Source organism: Botrytis deweyae, assembly GCF_014898535.1.
Source record: "Botrytis deweyae strain B1 chromosome Unknown BDEW_052, whole genome shotgun sequence".
NCBI classification, from domain to species: Eukaryota; Fungi; Ascomycota; class Leotiomycetes; order Helotiales; family Sclerotiniaceae; genus Botrytis; species Botrytis deweyae.
Genome location: NW_024066259.1, coordinates 145,701 through 161,110, shown reverse-complemented (window position 1 = coordinate 161,110; position 15,410 = coordinate 145,701). Strand labels below are relative to the sequence as shown.

At 42.4% G+C, this 15,410-nt stretch overlaps 6 protein-coding genes across 6 annotated transcripts; 2 read left to right on the top strand and 4 right to left on the bottom strand.

The window, feature by feature from the left end:
• Positions 1-35: 35 nt before the first annotated feature.
• Positions 36-1,191, bottom strand: EAE98_011757 (uncharacterized protein; the record flags this gene model as incomplete). Its single annotated transcript, XM_038959380.1, has 2 exons — positions 36-1,096; positions 1,158-1,191. 2 exons carry the CDS (start codon positions 1,189-1,191, stop codon positions 36-38), a joined length of 1,095 nt encoding a protein of 364 aa, XP_038804276.1.
• Positions 1,192-1,575: 384 nt separating this feature from the next.
• EAE98_011756 (uncharacterized protein) lies at positions 1,576-2,673 on the top strand (the record flags this gene model as incomplete). Its single annotated transcript, XM_038959379.1, has 1 exon — positions 1,576-2,673. One exon carries the CDS (start codon positions 1,576-1,578, stop codon positions 2,671-2,673), a length of 1,098 nt encoding a protein of 365 aa, XP_038804275.1.
• Positions 2,674-3,168: 495 nt separating this feature from the next.
• On the bottom strand, positions 3,169-5,901 carry EAE98_011755 (uncharacterized protein; the record flags this gene model as incomplete). The annotated part of the gene is made up of 4 exons (XM_038959378.1): positions 3,169-3,771; positions 3,820-5,260; positions 5,307-5,740; positions 5,800-5,901. The coding sequence occupies 4 exons, from the start codon at positions 5,899-5,901 to the stop codon at positions 3,169-3,171; spliced, it is 2,580 nt and encodes an 859-aa protein (XP_038804274.1).
• A 751-nt stretch (positions 5,902-6,652) lies between these two features.
• EAE98_011754 (uncharacterized protein) lies at positions 6,653-8,272 on the top strand (the record flags this gene model as incomplete). The annotated part of the gene is made up of 3 exons (XM_038959377.1): positions 6,653-6,847; positions 6,898-7,036; positions 7,329-8,272. The coding sequence occupies 3 exons, from the start codon at positions 6,653-6,655 to the stop codon at positions 8,270-8,272; spliced, it is 1,278 nt and encodes a 425-aa protein (XP_038804273.1).
• Positions 8,273-9,248: 976 nt separating this feature from the next.
• On the bottom strand, positions 9,249-11,098 carry EAE98_011753 (uncharacterized protein; the record flags this gene model as incomplete). Its single annotated transcript, XM_038959376.1, has 5 exons — positions 9,249-9,883; positions 9,946-10,271; positions 10,320-10,399; positions 10,453-10,797; positions 10,850-11,098. 5 exons carry the CDS (start codon positions 11,096-11,098, stop codon positions 9,249-9,251), a joined length of 1,635 nt encoding a protein of 544 aa, XP_038804272.1.
• Positions 11,099-13,420: 2,322 nt separating this feature from the next.
• Positions 13,421-14,862, bottom strand: EAE98_011752 (uncharacterized protein). The gene is made up of 2 exons (XM_038959375.1): positions 14,218-14,862; positions 13,421-14,071 (listed from the first exon to the last, which is right to left on the bottom strand). Exons 1-2 carry the CDS (start codon positions 14,688-14,690, stop codon positions 13,618-13,620), a joined length of 927 nt encoding a protein of 308 aa, XP_038804271.1. The 5' UTR covers positions 14,691-14,862; the 3' UTR covers positions 13,421-13,617.
• Between the last annotated feature and the right edge of the window lie 548 nt (positions 14,863-15,410).

Genomic DNA, 15,410 nt, shown 5'->3' with positions numbered 1-15,410 from the left:
ACAGCAAACAACTTTTATGGTATTATAACATGATTTCAAGACAATCTTTCGAGGACCTTAATAAGATCACCTGTGACACCCATTGCTGTGACATCTCCTCCAGCACCAGCTCCTTGAATGATTAATGGATTGGATCCATATCGCTTCGTGTAGAAGCTGATGATATTATCACTTCCCTTGAGGGCAGCAATTGGGTGAGATTTGTCGAATTTCTCCAAACCCACCTTCACTTCCTTCTTTGCGACATCGATACTACCAACGAATCTTACAACCTTACCCTCCTTCTCGGCGGCAACCTTTGTTTCCTCCATCTGGGAATCGAACTCTGGCAACTTTTGAAGGAATTCCTCTCCACTTGAAACGCTCTCCAATTCCTTGGGGATCAAGCTTTGGACTGGGAATGAAGTTGGGGATTCTACCTCGAGACCTGCCAATCTTGCCAAAATTGTCAACTTTCTGGCGACATCCAGTCCGTTCAAATCATCTCTTGGATCTGGCTCAGTGTAACCCAACTCCTTTGCTTTAGCGACTTCGGAAGACCACTTTCCTCCTGAACCTTCGGTAGGAGCGAACGAGTTAAACAAGAAGGACATAGTACCGCTGAAGACACCTTCAATTTTAGTTACGGAATCACCTGTGTCGACCAATTCCTTCAAAGTAGAGATAACTGGCAATCCAGCTCCAACCGAACTCTCATGATACACCTTAGCTCCGGATGAGGAAGCTGCGGAGAAGATATCCTGCCACAATTTATATGATCCGGAAAACGCCTTCTTGTTGGGAGTGACTATCGAGATTCCTTTGGACAAAACTTGTGGGTATGCATCTGCGACATCTTGCGAACTTGTGTTGTCGACAAGGACGACCTTTGCAGGTGCAGCTGCTAAGTATTCAATGATCTTTGGCAAAGAGAGTGGTTCTTGTGTAGAGTCTGCGAGGGTATTTGAGAGGTTGGAGTATGAAAGAGGAGTATATTTTGGGCTGTAGAGAACTTTCTTGCTTCTTGAAACGAAGATGAGGGATATCTTGGATGAAGTAAATCGTTGAGAAAGAGCTTCAAGTTGAGATAGAAAGCATTTTCCTACACCACCAGCACCTAACCAAGTATTAGCTAAATAGAGCTCATGTTAAAACTATCAAAGATTGCAGATTAATACCAATGACTGCAACGTAAATTTCCTTGGCTACCATGTTGACTTGATTTGTGGATGATTAAGATTGAGGATAGAAGATTGATCAATTGCAGATTATTTGGGTTTAAAGGTTAAATGTCTTGCTCGTACTGAAGAATCAAAATGTTATGAATAATGAGCAATCACGGAAGGATTGCAGGTGGTGGGGTTGTTTCTATGCACAATGATCCGATCTCGCACATATTGATACCCCTCTCTCCAATATCCACTTTATTAATTTCTATTGGTCAATTACAGATGAACGAGGCCGCGATTTCGAGCTCCCCAGATTCCCTCAGCCTTACGAGAATATACATCAACTCGATGATCGCATTCCCTCCATCTATCTCTCCTTCAACTACAACTATCCTTCAACTACAACTACAACAATAATTCCTCCAAAATGTCCAACGACCCTAATAATCTGTACAATTTCAAAAAACCTAAGCTTCACTCCTCCTCTGCCAAAGAATTATCCTCTTCCACAAACCTAGCATTCTCCTCGACTCTCTCATCACTTCTCGCTTCTCAGACGCAGGAGTCTTCATCGTCATCCACTACCCGCGGTCGTCCTCGTCCCTCCAAAACTAAAGAAGACATCTTTAAAACACATAATAAAGGAACCAAGAAACGCGCCGCAAAAGATTTGGAAGATGATGAGGATGGAAATATATATACCCAGATTCGAAAAACTGGCCAGGGGGAAAGAATAGATGATAGTACGCTTCACAGGAGTAAAAAACGACTTGCTGAAAAAGCAAAGATTTATTCGCGGTTGAAACGCGGTGATCACAATAGACTCGGAAACGGAAACGGAGATGGAGATGAAAATGAAGAAGCGGAAGGACTTGTAGATTTCGATCGCAAATGGGTTGAAGGAGGTGAAAAAGATGAAGACTCCGATAGCGATGATTCCTTTGGCGGCGGCGCTTCAAACGCAGAAGATAACCAACTCGTCGAATATGAAGACGAATTTGGTCGTCTCCGCCAGGTAACCAAAAAAGAAGCGCAGCGTCTCGAGCGTCAGCGCAGGAATGCCCTCCTTGGCGCAGAAGAACTAGAGCGTATGTCCGCTCGTCCTGCTCAGCCTTCTCAACTCATCTACGGCGATACCATCCAATCATCTGCTTTTACATCGACGCTGGATTCCGAAACCGCGGAGAAAATGGAGGAGTTGGCCAAGAAGAGAGATAGGAGTGCGACGCCGCCGGAAATGAAACATTACGAGGCGGATAAGGAGGTGAGGAGTAAAGGACAGGGGTTTTATAGTTTTTCGAAGGATGAGGAGATGAGGAAAGAGGAGATGGAGAATTTGGAGAGGATGAGGAGGGAGACGGAGAGGGGGAGGAAAGAGAGGGAAGGACTGAAGGAGAAGAGGAAGAGAGAGATTGAGGAGAGGAGGAGGGTGTTGGGGGAGAAGAGGGCGAAAAAACAGGCGGATGCTTTTTTGGAGGGGCTCGGCGACGTCCCTACGCCGACGCTGATGGATGGAAAGGAATGAAAGGAGTTAGGAGTAATGTTTGTATTCTATATTGTTATGTATGCCTGAGCTACGATACATATCTCGTCACTTAGTGGGAGATTTTGTGATCTGAGTATCGAGCGCTCTGAGAAAATTACGGAGTCAGGAACATGAAGATTGTAGACATAGAAAGATAGGAACCATGATACCCCAAATATATTGATATATAATTCACCAAAATCCCTTAAAGATACTGTACCATCTCTCTAGACAGATCTTTCAGAAGAAGCAATACATAACAAACACTCATTATACACAAAATTCGTGGTATACGTATCTCATAAGCTAAAATACAACCCTACATATCAATATTACATCTAGCTCCCAAAATACCTCCAGCCTGCAAAGGACATCGCTTCTTTTCTTTTGTAATCCGTCCGTCCAACCAAAAAGTCCAAAAGGTATATGAATACATCGCTATCCCTAATCGCCAGCAAGAACATTAATTGAAGCTTCACCATCCACTTCCTCAAATTAACGCTTCAGCAAATACTTTTTGTCCCACTTGATTTGTTGAGACATAGCAACATCTAACAACCATTCCACTTTGACAATCCTCGGCTCCATATTTCCCGCCTTAGCCATTTCTTCGAACTTTGAATAGAGAGCTTGTTCAGATCTCTTGTCGCTGCTGATTAAGTAAACTGGCTCTGGGGGTCCATCATCTTCTTCCGGCTTGGTAGGTTTGATAGTTGGACGTCCTTTGAAAGTACCAAAAGTGGCGCCGTTGACTTCTGCAATTTCCCGATAAGTTTCAACGCCATTGTCGATGTCGACAGTGCAGTATATTGGAATCGTGTTTAGAAGTCGACCTTTGTTAACTGTCGCACGTTTCAAAGCATCCTTCAACTTGACACTGTGCTTCTTTTCGTTTTCTGCATCCACCAATGGAAAGTCTTCGACGTCCAGCATCTTTCCGGCTTTGATACAAGCCTCAATATACTTCTCTGATACGACGGTAGGTCCATGTGCAAGACCGACAAGAAATTTCCTAGTTCGAACCATTTTGGGTGCAGCCATAATGTTGACTTTTCCATAACCAGTCCACAGGGAAATACCAAGACTACGTAGTTTTTTCTAATGCATTTTAGTAATGGCCGTGAAATAATAGAGGGATCAACTTACAGTATCTGTATCCTCCTTAGTTGGCGCATCCGGATTGGACCAAGCCTTGTAACCAGTAACAAGCATGCGAACTTGGACTTCTGGTTTTAATGCAGTTTTCGCCTTCTTTAATGGACGAGCATCAACCTCATCGCTACCACTGTCACTATCCTCATCATCTTCTTGATGTTTTACCACTGGACTCGAATTGCGTTGCAAATCTCGTTCCCTCTCGATTTTATTCGCAGCCCGATCGCCCCCAAATACATGCCCTTTTCTCTTCTTCTCTAATTCGTACTTTGCAATATCAGGGGCCAATTGATGAAGAGCATTGATTGCTTTACTCTTAGCACTTCGGCTACTAGTCGATGAAGGGGTATCATTTTCTTTGTCCAAAGATGTGCGCTTCTTGCTAGCCGGTGTAGAAAGAACATTTGTAGAGACTGTGGAGTTTGTAGAAGTCCCCTTGCCTTTGGCTTTAGGTTTCGGAGGAGGTGCAATTACTTCAGCTCCCTCATCTTCAGTTTCGCCATCCATATCGTGATCTCCATCACCATCTACATCCCGATCTCGAATTGTCAAATTCTTCATTTTCGAAGGCTTTGGACTATTTGGACCTGGTGTAGGATCTGTGGGAAAGTATTTCTTTTCCAAGGCCTTTTGATCAAATTGGGTTTGGCCAATAACCTCACCAAGATTTGTTCTTGGAGGGAAATGAATATAACGAGGATTCGTTAATATCTGAACCTCGCACTTGGCATAACTTTCTTCAAGCCAAAGGTGATTGATCATGTTAATATTCCATTCAGCAGCTGCATTACACTTTTCACTAGCCTGTCGAGCTGTGATCAGATGTGTGTTATCTTGCTTCATGCTTTTTGTAAATTCGCCACCAGCGGCATTCACCAAGTTTTCAAGGTAGATGCGTGCCTCACCACCATAGTTAGAGAGAGTTATCTTGTAGTTCTCGAAACCTGGCAAACCTCCTTTCGGAATAGGGTAGTGAAGAAGTCTGCGAGTAGGATTTGTCCATGTGTTGTGAGCAATCATATAGTAAAGCCATGAAAGATTACCCACGTGAGTTGAAGGTGATCGAGAGGCAATGACATAATTTCTGCCCTCCCGGTAATTACAAACGAACATATCAGCTTGACGTACTGAGTTTGTGATTGTACCTTGCCCATGTTCGACGAGATCCGAGAGTAATCTGGTGAGTCGGCTTCCAAGGTCCAGGTCTTTGGACAACATCACCTTCTTATCCTTGAAAACATCCAGTTTACGTTGTATAGGGGAAGCAGTTGGAGTCTCGAGCATATTTGAGTGCGCTGCAGTAGCACCTTCAAGTCGTGAGGAGGAAGGTATTGGCAGACTATCTTCGGGTTTCAAGAGAAATATTTCGGGGTTTGGGAGCAAATATGGACGTTCGTCTATGCGTCTTCCTAATTTTAAGCAATCATCAAACCTGCATTTGATTAGTTTAGAATATCTGTCAAAATCGAAACACTTACCACTGTGGCAGGACGATTTTGCATTTTAACCCCTTGTCCTTCGCCGCCTGACACTTTGGATGATCCATACTAAGAGCACAAATATGAGTGACCAATTTAGTTAAGCTATTACTTTCCATGCCACCCATAGCACATGTAGCACCAATTATCGCAACTTTATCGCCCTGTGGAATATCTGCGCATGTAAGGTGGACATTGGAAAAGATATATCGTTCATCTGGAGTGTATGGACGAATCGGTGCTTGTCTGCGTCTGCTGAGAGATTGTGTTACCCATTCAGGTGTAATGACTGGTACAAGCAAGAGACCTGCTTTATCGTAACATGCAAAGTCGGTTGTAGTAGAGATGATATGGGTAACTTCCTCCAAGTTCAAGCCATCATCTGTTTTCTTAATTTCTGCCGAAGCACCATTGTCCTCAAGAATTTCTCTTAACTACCAATTCATGTCAGTATACACAAAAAAACATCATGGATGGTTTTTGCGAGGTATACTTGTCTTGCTTGAGGTATTGGAAGCTCTTCGCTCAAAATGATAGTGATAGCACAGCTATCGAAGAGGGGAAGGGGAGCGGCGCCACTTTCTACTTCAGCCATATTGAGATACAAATCTACATGCACAATAGAAAGAGTGTATGAAATGTAGCAACAAGTGCAATAAATTGGCTCGAGCCTTGCTAATAAATACTGCTACAATGTTTGCTTGTTGTAATGTTGAAATGTTGAAATGTCGAAATGTTGAAATTGTGTTTGATCTACAAAATCGACATACGCGGATTGATGCGCGTTTCTAGAATCACGTACTTTGAGAAAACACGCTAAAATGACAGGGGCTAACTGATTGGATTTGACAGGTAATCACGTGTGAGCTTACACCTCCTTCACTTCGATCAACCTTTACAAATCTAGGAGTCTCGGGGTTGGTTTTCGCAATATCGATAAGACTCTATTCATAGGGAACTTTGTGTTTAAGATTATTCGAGATGTTTCAGCCAAATAGTAAATGGGAAATGGTAAATGGTAAATGGTAAATGGTAATTGGTCAATTATACTAAAAACTACGACGTGCTAATTATTTCCCGCTTCCCCCTTTTACCGCTAACCTAGTGTTACCGCGCTGGGGCCGAGGCTTGTAATGCATGCCGGCTTGGTACTCAGATCTATGTATGTTTCGTCCTCCATGAATAGAACCTAATGTTCAGTTCTTTACATACAATTCTTCCATTCAAACTCAAAGAGTATCGATACTTGATTCTCTTTGCTGTGCCTTCAACCTGTATATATATCTACACATATATCTTCCTCTGACCTAACAAAAAAAGGGTTCACCCCCCACATTTACCCCATCATGCACTCCACAGTCTTTGAGATAAAGGAACACACTCTGGAATGTCAACACATCAGGGAATACCCTCGTGCCACCTCAAATACCCAAGAAGATGTGTTACATCTCGCAATCAAACAATATATCCCTCGAGATAATCCCAATCCACAACCAGGAGATGTGACTATAATTGGTGCTCATGCAAATGGTTATCCAAAGGTAGACTTTCCCCATGCATTTGAACAGACACATAAGCTAAAGATTCATAGGAATTATATGAGCCTTTATGGGAAGATGTTCATGCACGCGCAAACGCTAATGGCTTTAAGATACGAAGTATTTGGATAGCAGATTTAGCCCACGAAGGCGCTAGTAGCGTTCTAAATGAGCAGTTATTGGGAAATGATCGTACGTGCTAGTTTTCTTGACTGATGAATTGTTTTTTATTAGATCACGGCGGTGTCAGCTATGATCCAGAAATGTAGGCCTTCGGAACCTACAAGTGTGGGCGGAGGGGCTTGCAAGTTGCACGCATAGGAGTCGATTTTGTGACATAGACTAGAATCCCTACTAGGGCCTTTACATGCAAATCGAAACACAATTCATGTGTGTCCCTAATATCACGGCTCTCTTTCAGTCACTTGTAATAACTTGTTTCTACGAATCCTTATCATATCCAGTACTATCTAACACCTTCCAGCATCATGGATAGATCACGCCCGGGATCTTCTCCACATGGTCAATACCTACCGTTCCCAAATGCCTCTTCCCATAATTGGAATCGGTCATTCCTTCGGCGCCAATATGCTCACCAACCTCTCCCTCATGCACCCCCGTCTTCTAACCACCCTTATAATGCTCGATCCTGTAATCCAACAATATGCATCTACCCCCTCCAATACTGTTTCACCCAATCAACTCTCCACCTTCCGTCGTGACCTCTGGCCTTCTCGTGCCGCTGCTGAAGCTGCCTTCCGAAAATCAAAAGCATACTCAAAATGGGATTCCCGCGTCCTAGACCGCTGGTGTCAATATGCCATCCGCTCAACTCCGACTGCCATCTACCCCAATGAGCCATCAGGCAGCACAACCCTAACCACAACCAAACACCAAGAATGCTTCTCCTTCATGCGTCCAACTTGGGAAGCTTTCTCCGAAGATGGTAAGACTATTATCCGTCCAGATCTCATCCCGGATCTACACGAGACCAGTCCAGCAAAATATCCTTTCTATCGCCCAGAACCAATCAATACGCTTCTACGACTTCCGCAACTCCGTCCCTCGGTTCTTTATATCTACGGTGCTACAAGTGACGTCTGTTATCCCCATTCTCGGGTTGAAAAAATGTCGATGACGGGCACTGGACACGGAGGAAGCGGAGGGGCTAAAGAAGGAAAAGTCAAAGAGGTCGTTCTGGAAGGAATCGGTCATCTTGTGGCGCAAGAAGCAACAGTCCAATGTGCAGATGCTTTGACTCCCTGGATAGGACAAGAATTAAAGAGGTGGAGAAGAGAGCAGGAAGAGTATATGGAATGGACTAAAAAGAGCTTGATTGAGAAACAGACATTTTCCGAAGAATGGAAGAGAAGAGTTGGGGGGCCACCAAAGAGAGCTGCGGCGAAGATTGAGGGGAGTAAATTGTAAGGTGTGAATTATGAATTTGGGGTGGGAAATTTTCAGATGTAGGAGTGTTAGACGATCATAGACTTCCCCAACTACACTATTTTCTTAGCTTCATTAGACTGACATCAAGAGTTCTACTTCCGATAAAAAATATTATTATCCTATGAGCAACTATACAAATGCTGTTCAACTAACCCCTCTTCATGATAGATATCACGGTCAAATCTCATCATTCCTCTAACATAACTTCAAATTCCATGCCACTTACATCATTCCAACACACAGATCTCATCACTCCATCCCCATAAAAAACACCCAAATCCATCAAGAACCAACGATGACTGACCCATCTATGTTCTAGATCTCTTCGTTCGTTTACTAGACCTCATCCTGTGCAGGTATATTACCTGCCACATACATCTCCATTTCTGGTATTGTGTGTGAATCCGCGTGCTGCAACGTGAAGCGAGAAAGGAGGAGGAGGAGGAGGAGGAGGATTGGAAAGTTACTCTATTGGGTGGGTGAAAATGAGCTCTTCATGTATCTTTATGAAAAGTGCAAAATCATATCCATTTTAAGTGCTCGCGCATCATCAGAATGGGTGTCTATACAAAGTTATCCGTCTCACCTGTCTCTTCTCATCACTTCTTTTCGTGCAGCATCGTATCGAACTCATCATAGGCGCTTGAAGTCGAAAACCATTGATTATCAATATGCAAGTACGAATATCATGCATGCCAGAAATGTAATGCGAGATATCCCTAATTCATAGAATGACTCCAATCCAATGCAACGCACCTGTAAACCCACCGAGTTCCGGAATCCTATTCCCGTAAAGCATCATTGACACACATCTCTGAACGATATGAGTAGTGGAAACCATCCGAGTACCTAATCCCATTACAGAATCCCCGTGAAATCTTCTTGCTAATCCCATCACCATCCCAAATCACCGAGATCCCAACCCAAACCCCCCCATACCATAACCCATAGAAAACTACTGTTCCATCCTCCCCGCCAACCCCCTCCAAAAATTACACCTCTCCACCAACCCCCCCTCAATCTCCTCCATCCCCGTCCCATTCGTCTCAATCTTCAACCTCCTCAATCTCCCCACCGCACGCACCTCGCCCAAATTTTCCCAATGCGGCGCCCCCGCATCCTTCCCCCGATTCGGATCCAGCTCCCTCACAAACCCAATCCAATACTTCATCGTGACCCCCACAATCTGTCGATTGTAACTCAGATAGCTACCTCCGTCACCGGTCTGCGTGTTCCCAGGTCCGAAAATGGCAGGGAGTTCAAAGACGTGCGGGACGCCGAGGCCGGCAGAGATGTTATCCGTGTCTTGGACGTTGAAACGATAGAACCAGACTTGCTTGGCGGTGTTGAAGGTGGCGAGGTGGGTGGAGATGAAGAGTGCGGGACAGATGAAGGTTGTTTCGCCGTAGGCGGCCGAGGCCGAGGGGAAATATGCGTTGTGTTTTGGGAGGGGCGTGGTGAGGGGGTAGTGTGTGTTGATGGAATCGAGATCTGCGGAGGTGAGACCGGGGTAGTTGTTTTTGAAAAAGGTAGATATGTCGTTTGAAGAGGCAGCGTTGGGGGCAAAGACTGAACCCTCATTTGTTACGTCTATATGTTAAAATTGGTCAGTATATATCTCTGTGAAAATCAGAGAAGATATAACAACAAACCTCCAAACATAATCGGCAAATCAACAAACAATCCCTTTTCAAAAAGCACATAAGGATAATCCCTTATAAAATCCCCATCAATAGTTGGCGTCCAATAAAAAAGCGGACTTCCACTCTGTCCGGGATAAGGAGATGCAACATTAGCAGCTTGAAGAACCGCTGTACTTTGAGTTCTCAAGCACGCGAGTACATCACCTGCTGATCCGCAACCCGCCGAATTCGCATAACGATCGAATTGCCATTCTAACTCTGGTACGAGGGGTTGTGTTGGGAAGAAAGGGGATTCGCCAATTGCGCCGATGAAGAGATTATCATTTCTTCCTCCGCTTTTATGGAGTTAGTAAAAGAGCATCTCCGTAGATGTTTGGACTCACTATGCAGTAAGATGAAGCGCGACAGAACCACCACCAGCAGAATCTCCATGAATTACTACATGATCTGGGTTACCACCAAACTAGACTTTCATTAACATTTATAATTATTAGTAAACAGGATATTTACACACACCTGAGCAATATGATCTCGAACCCAATGTAACAGAAAACGTTGATCAAGAAGTCCAGCGTTTAAATCACCATTCCCTCGCACTTTCTCGCTTGTCAAAAATCCAAATGGTCCGACCCTATAGTTAAAATTGACAAAGACAATCTCATTATTCGATGTACTGACTACTGTCGAGCCATTAAAATTGGCATTGGAATTGGAGATATATCCACCTCCTTGTATAAAGACCCATACTGGAAGTTTGGAGGCTGGCGTAGCAGTACTCGGTGCCCACACATTAACAAAAAGACAATCCTCCGATTGTGAAGAGGTGGGACCATTATTAGTAGCGAGACAAATCGGTCCAAACTATGAGAGAACGTTAGTGAATATCGAATCTCGCATGTGATCCAGTATATACCGTTTGAGCGTTTTGAACACCATTCAAGCTTTGAGGTGGTTGGGGAGCACGGAATCTTAAATCACCAAGAGGAGGAGATGCATATCGCATTCCTAGGTATTGAGTGATTCCTGAACTTAATAAGGTACCCTGATATTGAGCATATCCTAGATCCACCAGAGAAGTTTGATTCTTTGCTCTGACTTGGATTGGCGATGAGATAGCGGTTGTAATAAGGTAGCAGACCGTGATTGCCGGCCCGAATAACATTTTGAATAAGTACGGAAGCATAGAATGCTCAGTGTGTTCGTTCAAGGGGAACCCAACCAGAGCGAGATGAAAGGTTGTGGAACTACGCCAATTTGCGTGAGATTGGAGGAGGATAGAGAAGATGATTTAAGACGAGCGTAATATGGTGTATTTAGGAAATTCTCCGAATAGAAAGACTTGAGGCGCGAGAAGGAGAGGAGTAGTTTGAGGAGAGATCGCCTGTCAGATGAGTCTGAACACGTGGACATGTATGTATGGGTGATATACAATATGTGAATAGCGACAATATGAGACTTGTATCGACAATCCGATGAGAACCATGACAACAAGCCCTTGAATGTTCAATATCTTCACACCGCCACACCCACACAACCGATGAGAATTTTTCCAGAATGGCGATTGGGAAAGTCTATATCAGAAAGCAATACAAGCGCTATCTCATCAAATATATAAGCCACTAGCTATATCAAAATTTCTACACCCGCACAAAACACTTCTCATCATACTGAATATCCAAAGTAGCACTTGCTATAATCCTTGCACTGTACATGTAACTATACTCATACATCTACACAATCCATTCGATTTGCGCATTCCACGTAAGAAAAGAAAAAACACCAACAAATCCAAGTCATCCCCATTCCATGCACATCATTTTAGACACATGGAACTAAAATTGCCGAACTCGGCAATCATGAAGACTGAGCGAGACTGAGCACAACACGATGGCGGGTGATCATATCCATCCATGCAGGGAGCGGGATAAACCAATATTGAATCATGCCGCACAAACGATTTATACTTGCGGGAGCTAATGCGAAGGACCTCGCAATCCAGCCACACAAACCCCAGCAAGTCGCAGTAAGTCTAGAGAATTTGAAAGGAAGAATGACCACTCAATTGCCATGTGTGCATAAGCTTTTTCTCTGCAGTACTCTTCGGAATTGCAACCTTGTTGCACGAGTAGTGTGGGGTGGTCCAGGTGGGTTTGATATTGCGGGGTAGCCAGCACTAGAAGGACTGAATCGTATTTTAGCCGAAAACACTCGAGCACGCGAATTGAGGGCGTGCGGTGCGGTGCGATGCCTCGGGTGGATTTACTCTATAAGGATGAGAGTTATACATATATTAAAAGATGAATATAGATTAGGGGGAAAATAGAATGAGATAAAATAGCCACAAGAATACACAATTAACATTCTAATAGTCGGTTCTTTAAGCAACCGACTAGTTCCTAATCAGGGAAAGCAAATGTTCTCAGAAAGCAAATTGTCCTTATAAGATTTTGGTATAGATTTTGTGATTTTTATTAAAAAATATTTGAATTTTATAAATAATATTATAAATTTTAAAGTAATTCAAAAAAATCTAATATTATTAAAAAGCTATAATCTTATTAAATATAATTATATAAAAAGTTCAAAAATCATTCAAAAATTAAAGATTATATATTAAAAATGAATCAGATTTTTAATAAAATTAAATGATTTTAGTATATTTTGTATTCAAAATCTTATAAGAACAATTTGCTTTTTGGGAACATTTGTTTTCCCCGACTAGAAACTAGTTGGCTGTTTATGAGAGCCGACTATTACTTCTCAACCAAGAAAGCTTTTCGTATAGCTAGAGCTAGTAGTATAATAATTAATTCCCCGTCATAAAGATCCAGACAAACCCCAAAGTATGTCCCATATCACAAGAGTTCAAACACAATATACCGGTACCCCTAATTATAAACCAACCCTCATCCAGCATCACAACTTCTCTGCCCATTAACCCTTCATATCCATGGAGGCAAGCCCCCAAACCCCCGTTTGCTCGCTACGCTCGATTATTCCTATATGTATTTTCTCCTTTCTCCTTGAGTCAAAATCGATTCATCGAAGAATCTCCTCTCCCCCCCCTCCTCTCAATACAAAAAGGCTCTAATACTCTACCAACACCCAATTCTCTATTCCCAAATAATACATCAGGAAAGATTCTTTTTATATTTATCATTCATAGTTCTGTATAAGTTATAACAGTGAGTAAAGACTCAAATAAATTTCATGTTTTCTATTTCTATTTCTATTTCTATTTCTATTTCTATTTCAATTTCAATTTCAATTTAAATAGATATATTGTTCATTAGGGAAGTATTATAATAGAATACTATTATCTATTTATTCATTTACTCTATACTATTATACTATATATACTACCTCTTCGTTTACACCTACTCGTACAAACCCCAATCTCGAGCGCAGCGAGCAAAAGGGGGTTTGGGGGCAAGCCCCCATTATCCAAGTTGATTCTACTAATGACCATAATTGCGTTATTGAATTAAAAATTCAGAGTAGTTTGATTAGATGGATCTAGTCTAGTCTAGTCTCGACTCGAGACTTGATTATCACGTTTATTTGCTGCTTGATTTTCTGCGATAGATGTTCAGGAGTTGAATCGAATCGAATCGAATCTGATACATTTTATTGTTATAATAGATCAATCTATCTATTCGCCCCTACCAAGACGTATCGAAATCAAGGCGAAGCATACTTATACCCATACTTCTCCTTGGCCTCCTCTCCCAATTTCTTCAATTTCTCCTCTCCCTCCCTAAACTCCGCATCTTCCTCCAACCTCTTCTGAAAGGCCTCATTAACCAATCGACTCTCACTCGGCACACGAATCCCCTTCTTCACCGCCTCCCTCTCACTAATCCTCTTCCACCAGCTCTCCAGATTCGCAAATTTCGCCAGATCCACCCCCGCGAAATAAGCCACGTTGACCCAGCTGAAATTCGCAATGTCGGCAATACTATACTTTCCCTTCCCGGGACCGACGATATACTCGCGATCGGCGAGGTGGGCGTCGAGGACGCCGTAGAGACGCTCGCTTTCGCCAATGTAGCGCTGGGTTGGGTAGGGGATGCGTTCTTTGGCGAGACGGTAGAAGTGGTTTGCTTGGCCTTGCATGGGGCCTAGACCGCCGTGTCTGGATTTTGTTAGCTGCATGTACTCTTTTTATTTGATTATTTTGCCATCTCTTCCTCCTTCTCAAGAAGGAAGACAAATTAACAGAAGGAAGATGAGCAGAGAAATGAAGAGATGAAAAAAAAAGTGAAAAAAAAAAAAACTCACTGCCAAGCAACCCACTGCTCAACTCTACTCCGATCCTCCTCGTCCTCAAAACTAAACCTCCTCTCTACATCATAATTCCTCGTCAAATACGCCAAAATCGCCGCTCCCTCAAACACCGCAAACCCATTTCGATCATGATCCACAATCGCCGGAATCCTCCCATTCGGACAGATCTTCGTGAACCATTCTTCCTTTTGGATATTCTCCATAATATTGATCGCTTGATACGTGTATTCCTTTCCATAGGCGGCTTTGAGCTCTTCGAGCAGAATGCTGATTTTATGTCCATTGGGGGTTCCCCACGTGAGGAGCTCGATGCCGGATGTGGCGATGAGACCGCTTGGTCTGTTGGGGGAGTCGGAGGATGTCATGGCTCGTGTGGTGGTGTGGAATGTAGTTGTGAAACGAGAAGGAGAAGTGATGTAATTCTTACTAGAAGATTGGAAGAGTCGATTGAAGGATGTTTTGAACATGAGGAAAGGAAGGAGGAAGGAGGGAGGAGAAAAGAAACAAAGAATTGAACACTTTTATACAGGGTTGATTTATAGGTAGATGTCCAGGTAGGTAGGTATTCTTACAATGGGATTATTCCGTTCGATGTCTATGTCTATGTCTATGTAATCTAAACAAGTATGTAGCTATGTGTAATGATGACGATGATGATTAAGCGAAGAGGGTCACAAAGTATCTTTTGCTTAGAAATAAACCCCGAGACCGAATAATCCCTCTCGGTATCGATCTCGGGGTTTGGAGGAGGGCGACTAATTCTACTGGAGCAAAAGCACCACAATTTAATTAATCATGAACTACGAGGGGGTGTTTTTGATGAGGGCCCGGATTGAATTTAAGCGAATTTCCTCACCAAAATTATACTTTATTCCCTATTTTTATAAATAAAATATAATTCGAATATTCATTATATAGTTTTGAAATTTAGGATGTATTTGAAGATTTAATAAATAATTATTTTAATATCAATTTTATCAAATTTAATGAGATATTGATTAATAAATCTTATATAGAATTTCAATCCTTAAAATAAGCATTATTTTTATAATAATTTTAAATCCTAATAACTTTATAAAGATTTTAATTAGATTGAAAGGTTTTATAGAAAATATAAATTCATATTATAGAATTTTATATTAAAATATATTTATATATAGAATTTCAAATATATAATAATGTTAATT

Coding starts and splice junctions, on each gene's coding strand:
- EAE98_011752 (XM_038959375.1), bottom strand. CDS start 14,690: ATGTTCAAAACATCCTTCAATCGACTCTTCCAATCTTCTAGTAAGAAT. Junction 14,072..14,217: donor GAGCAGTGGGTTGCTTGGCA/GTGAGTTTTTTT, acceptor AACAAAATCCAG/ACACGGCGGTCTAGGCCCCA.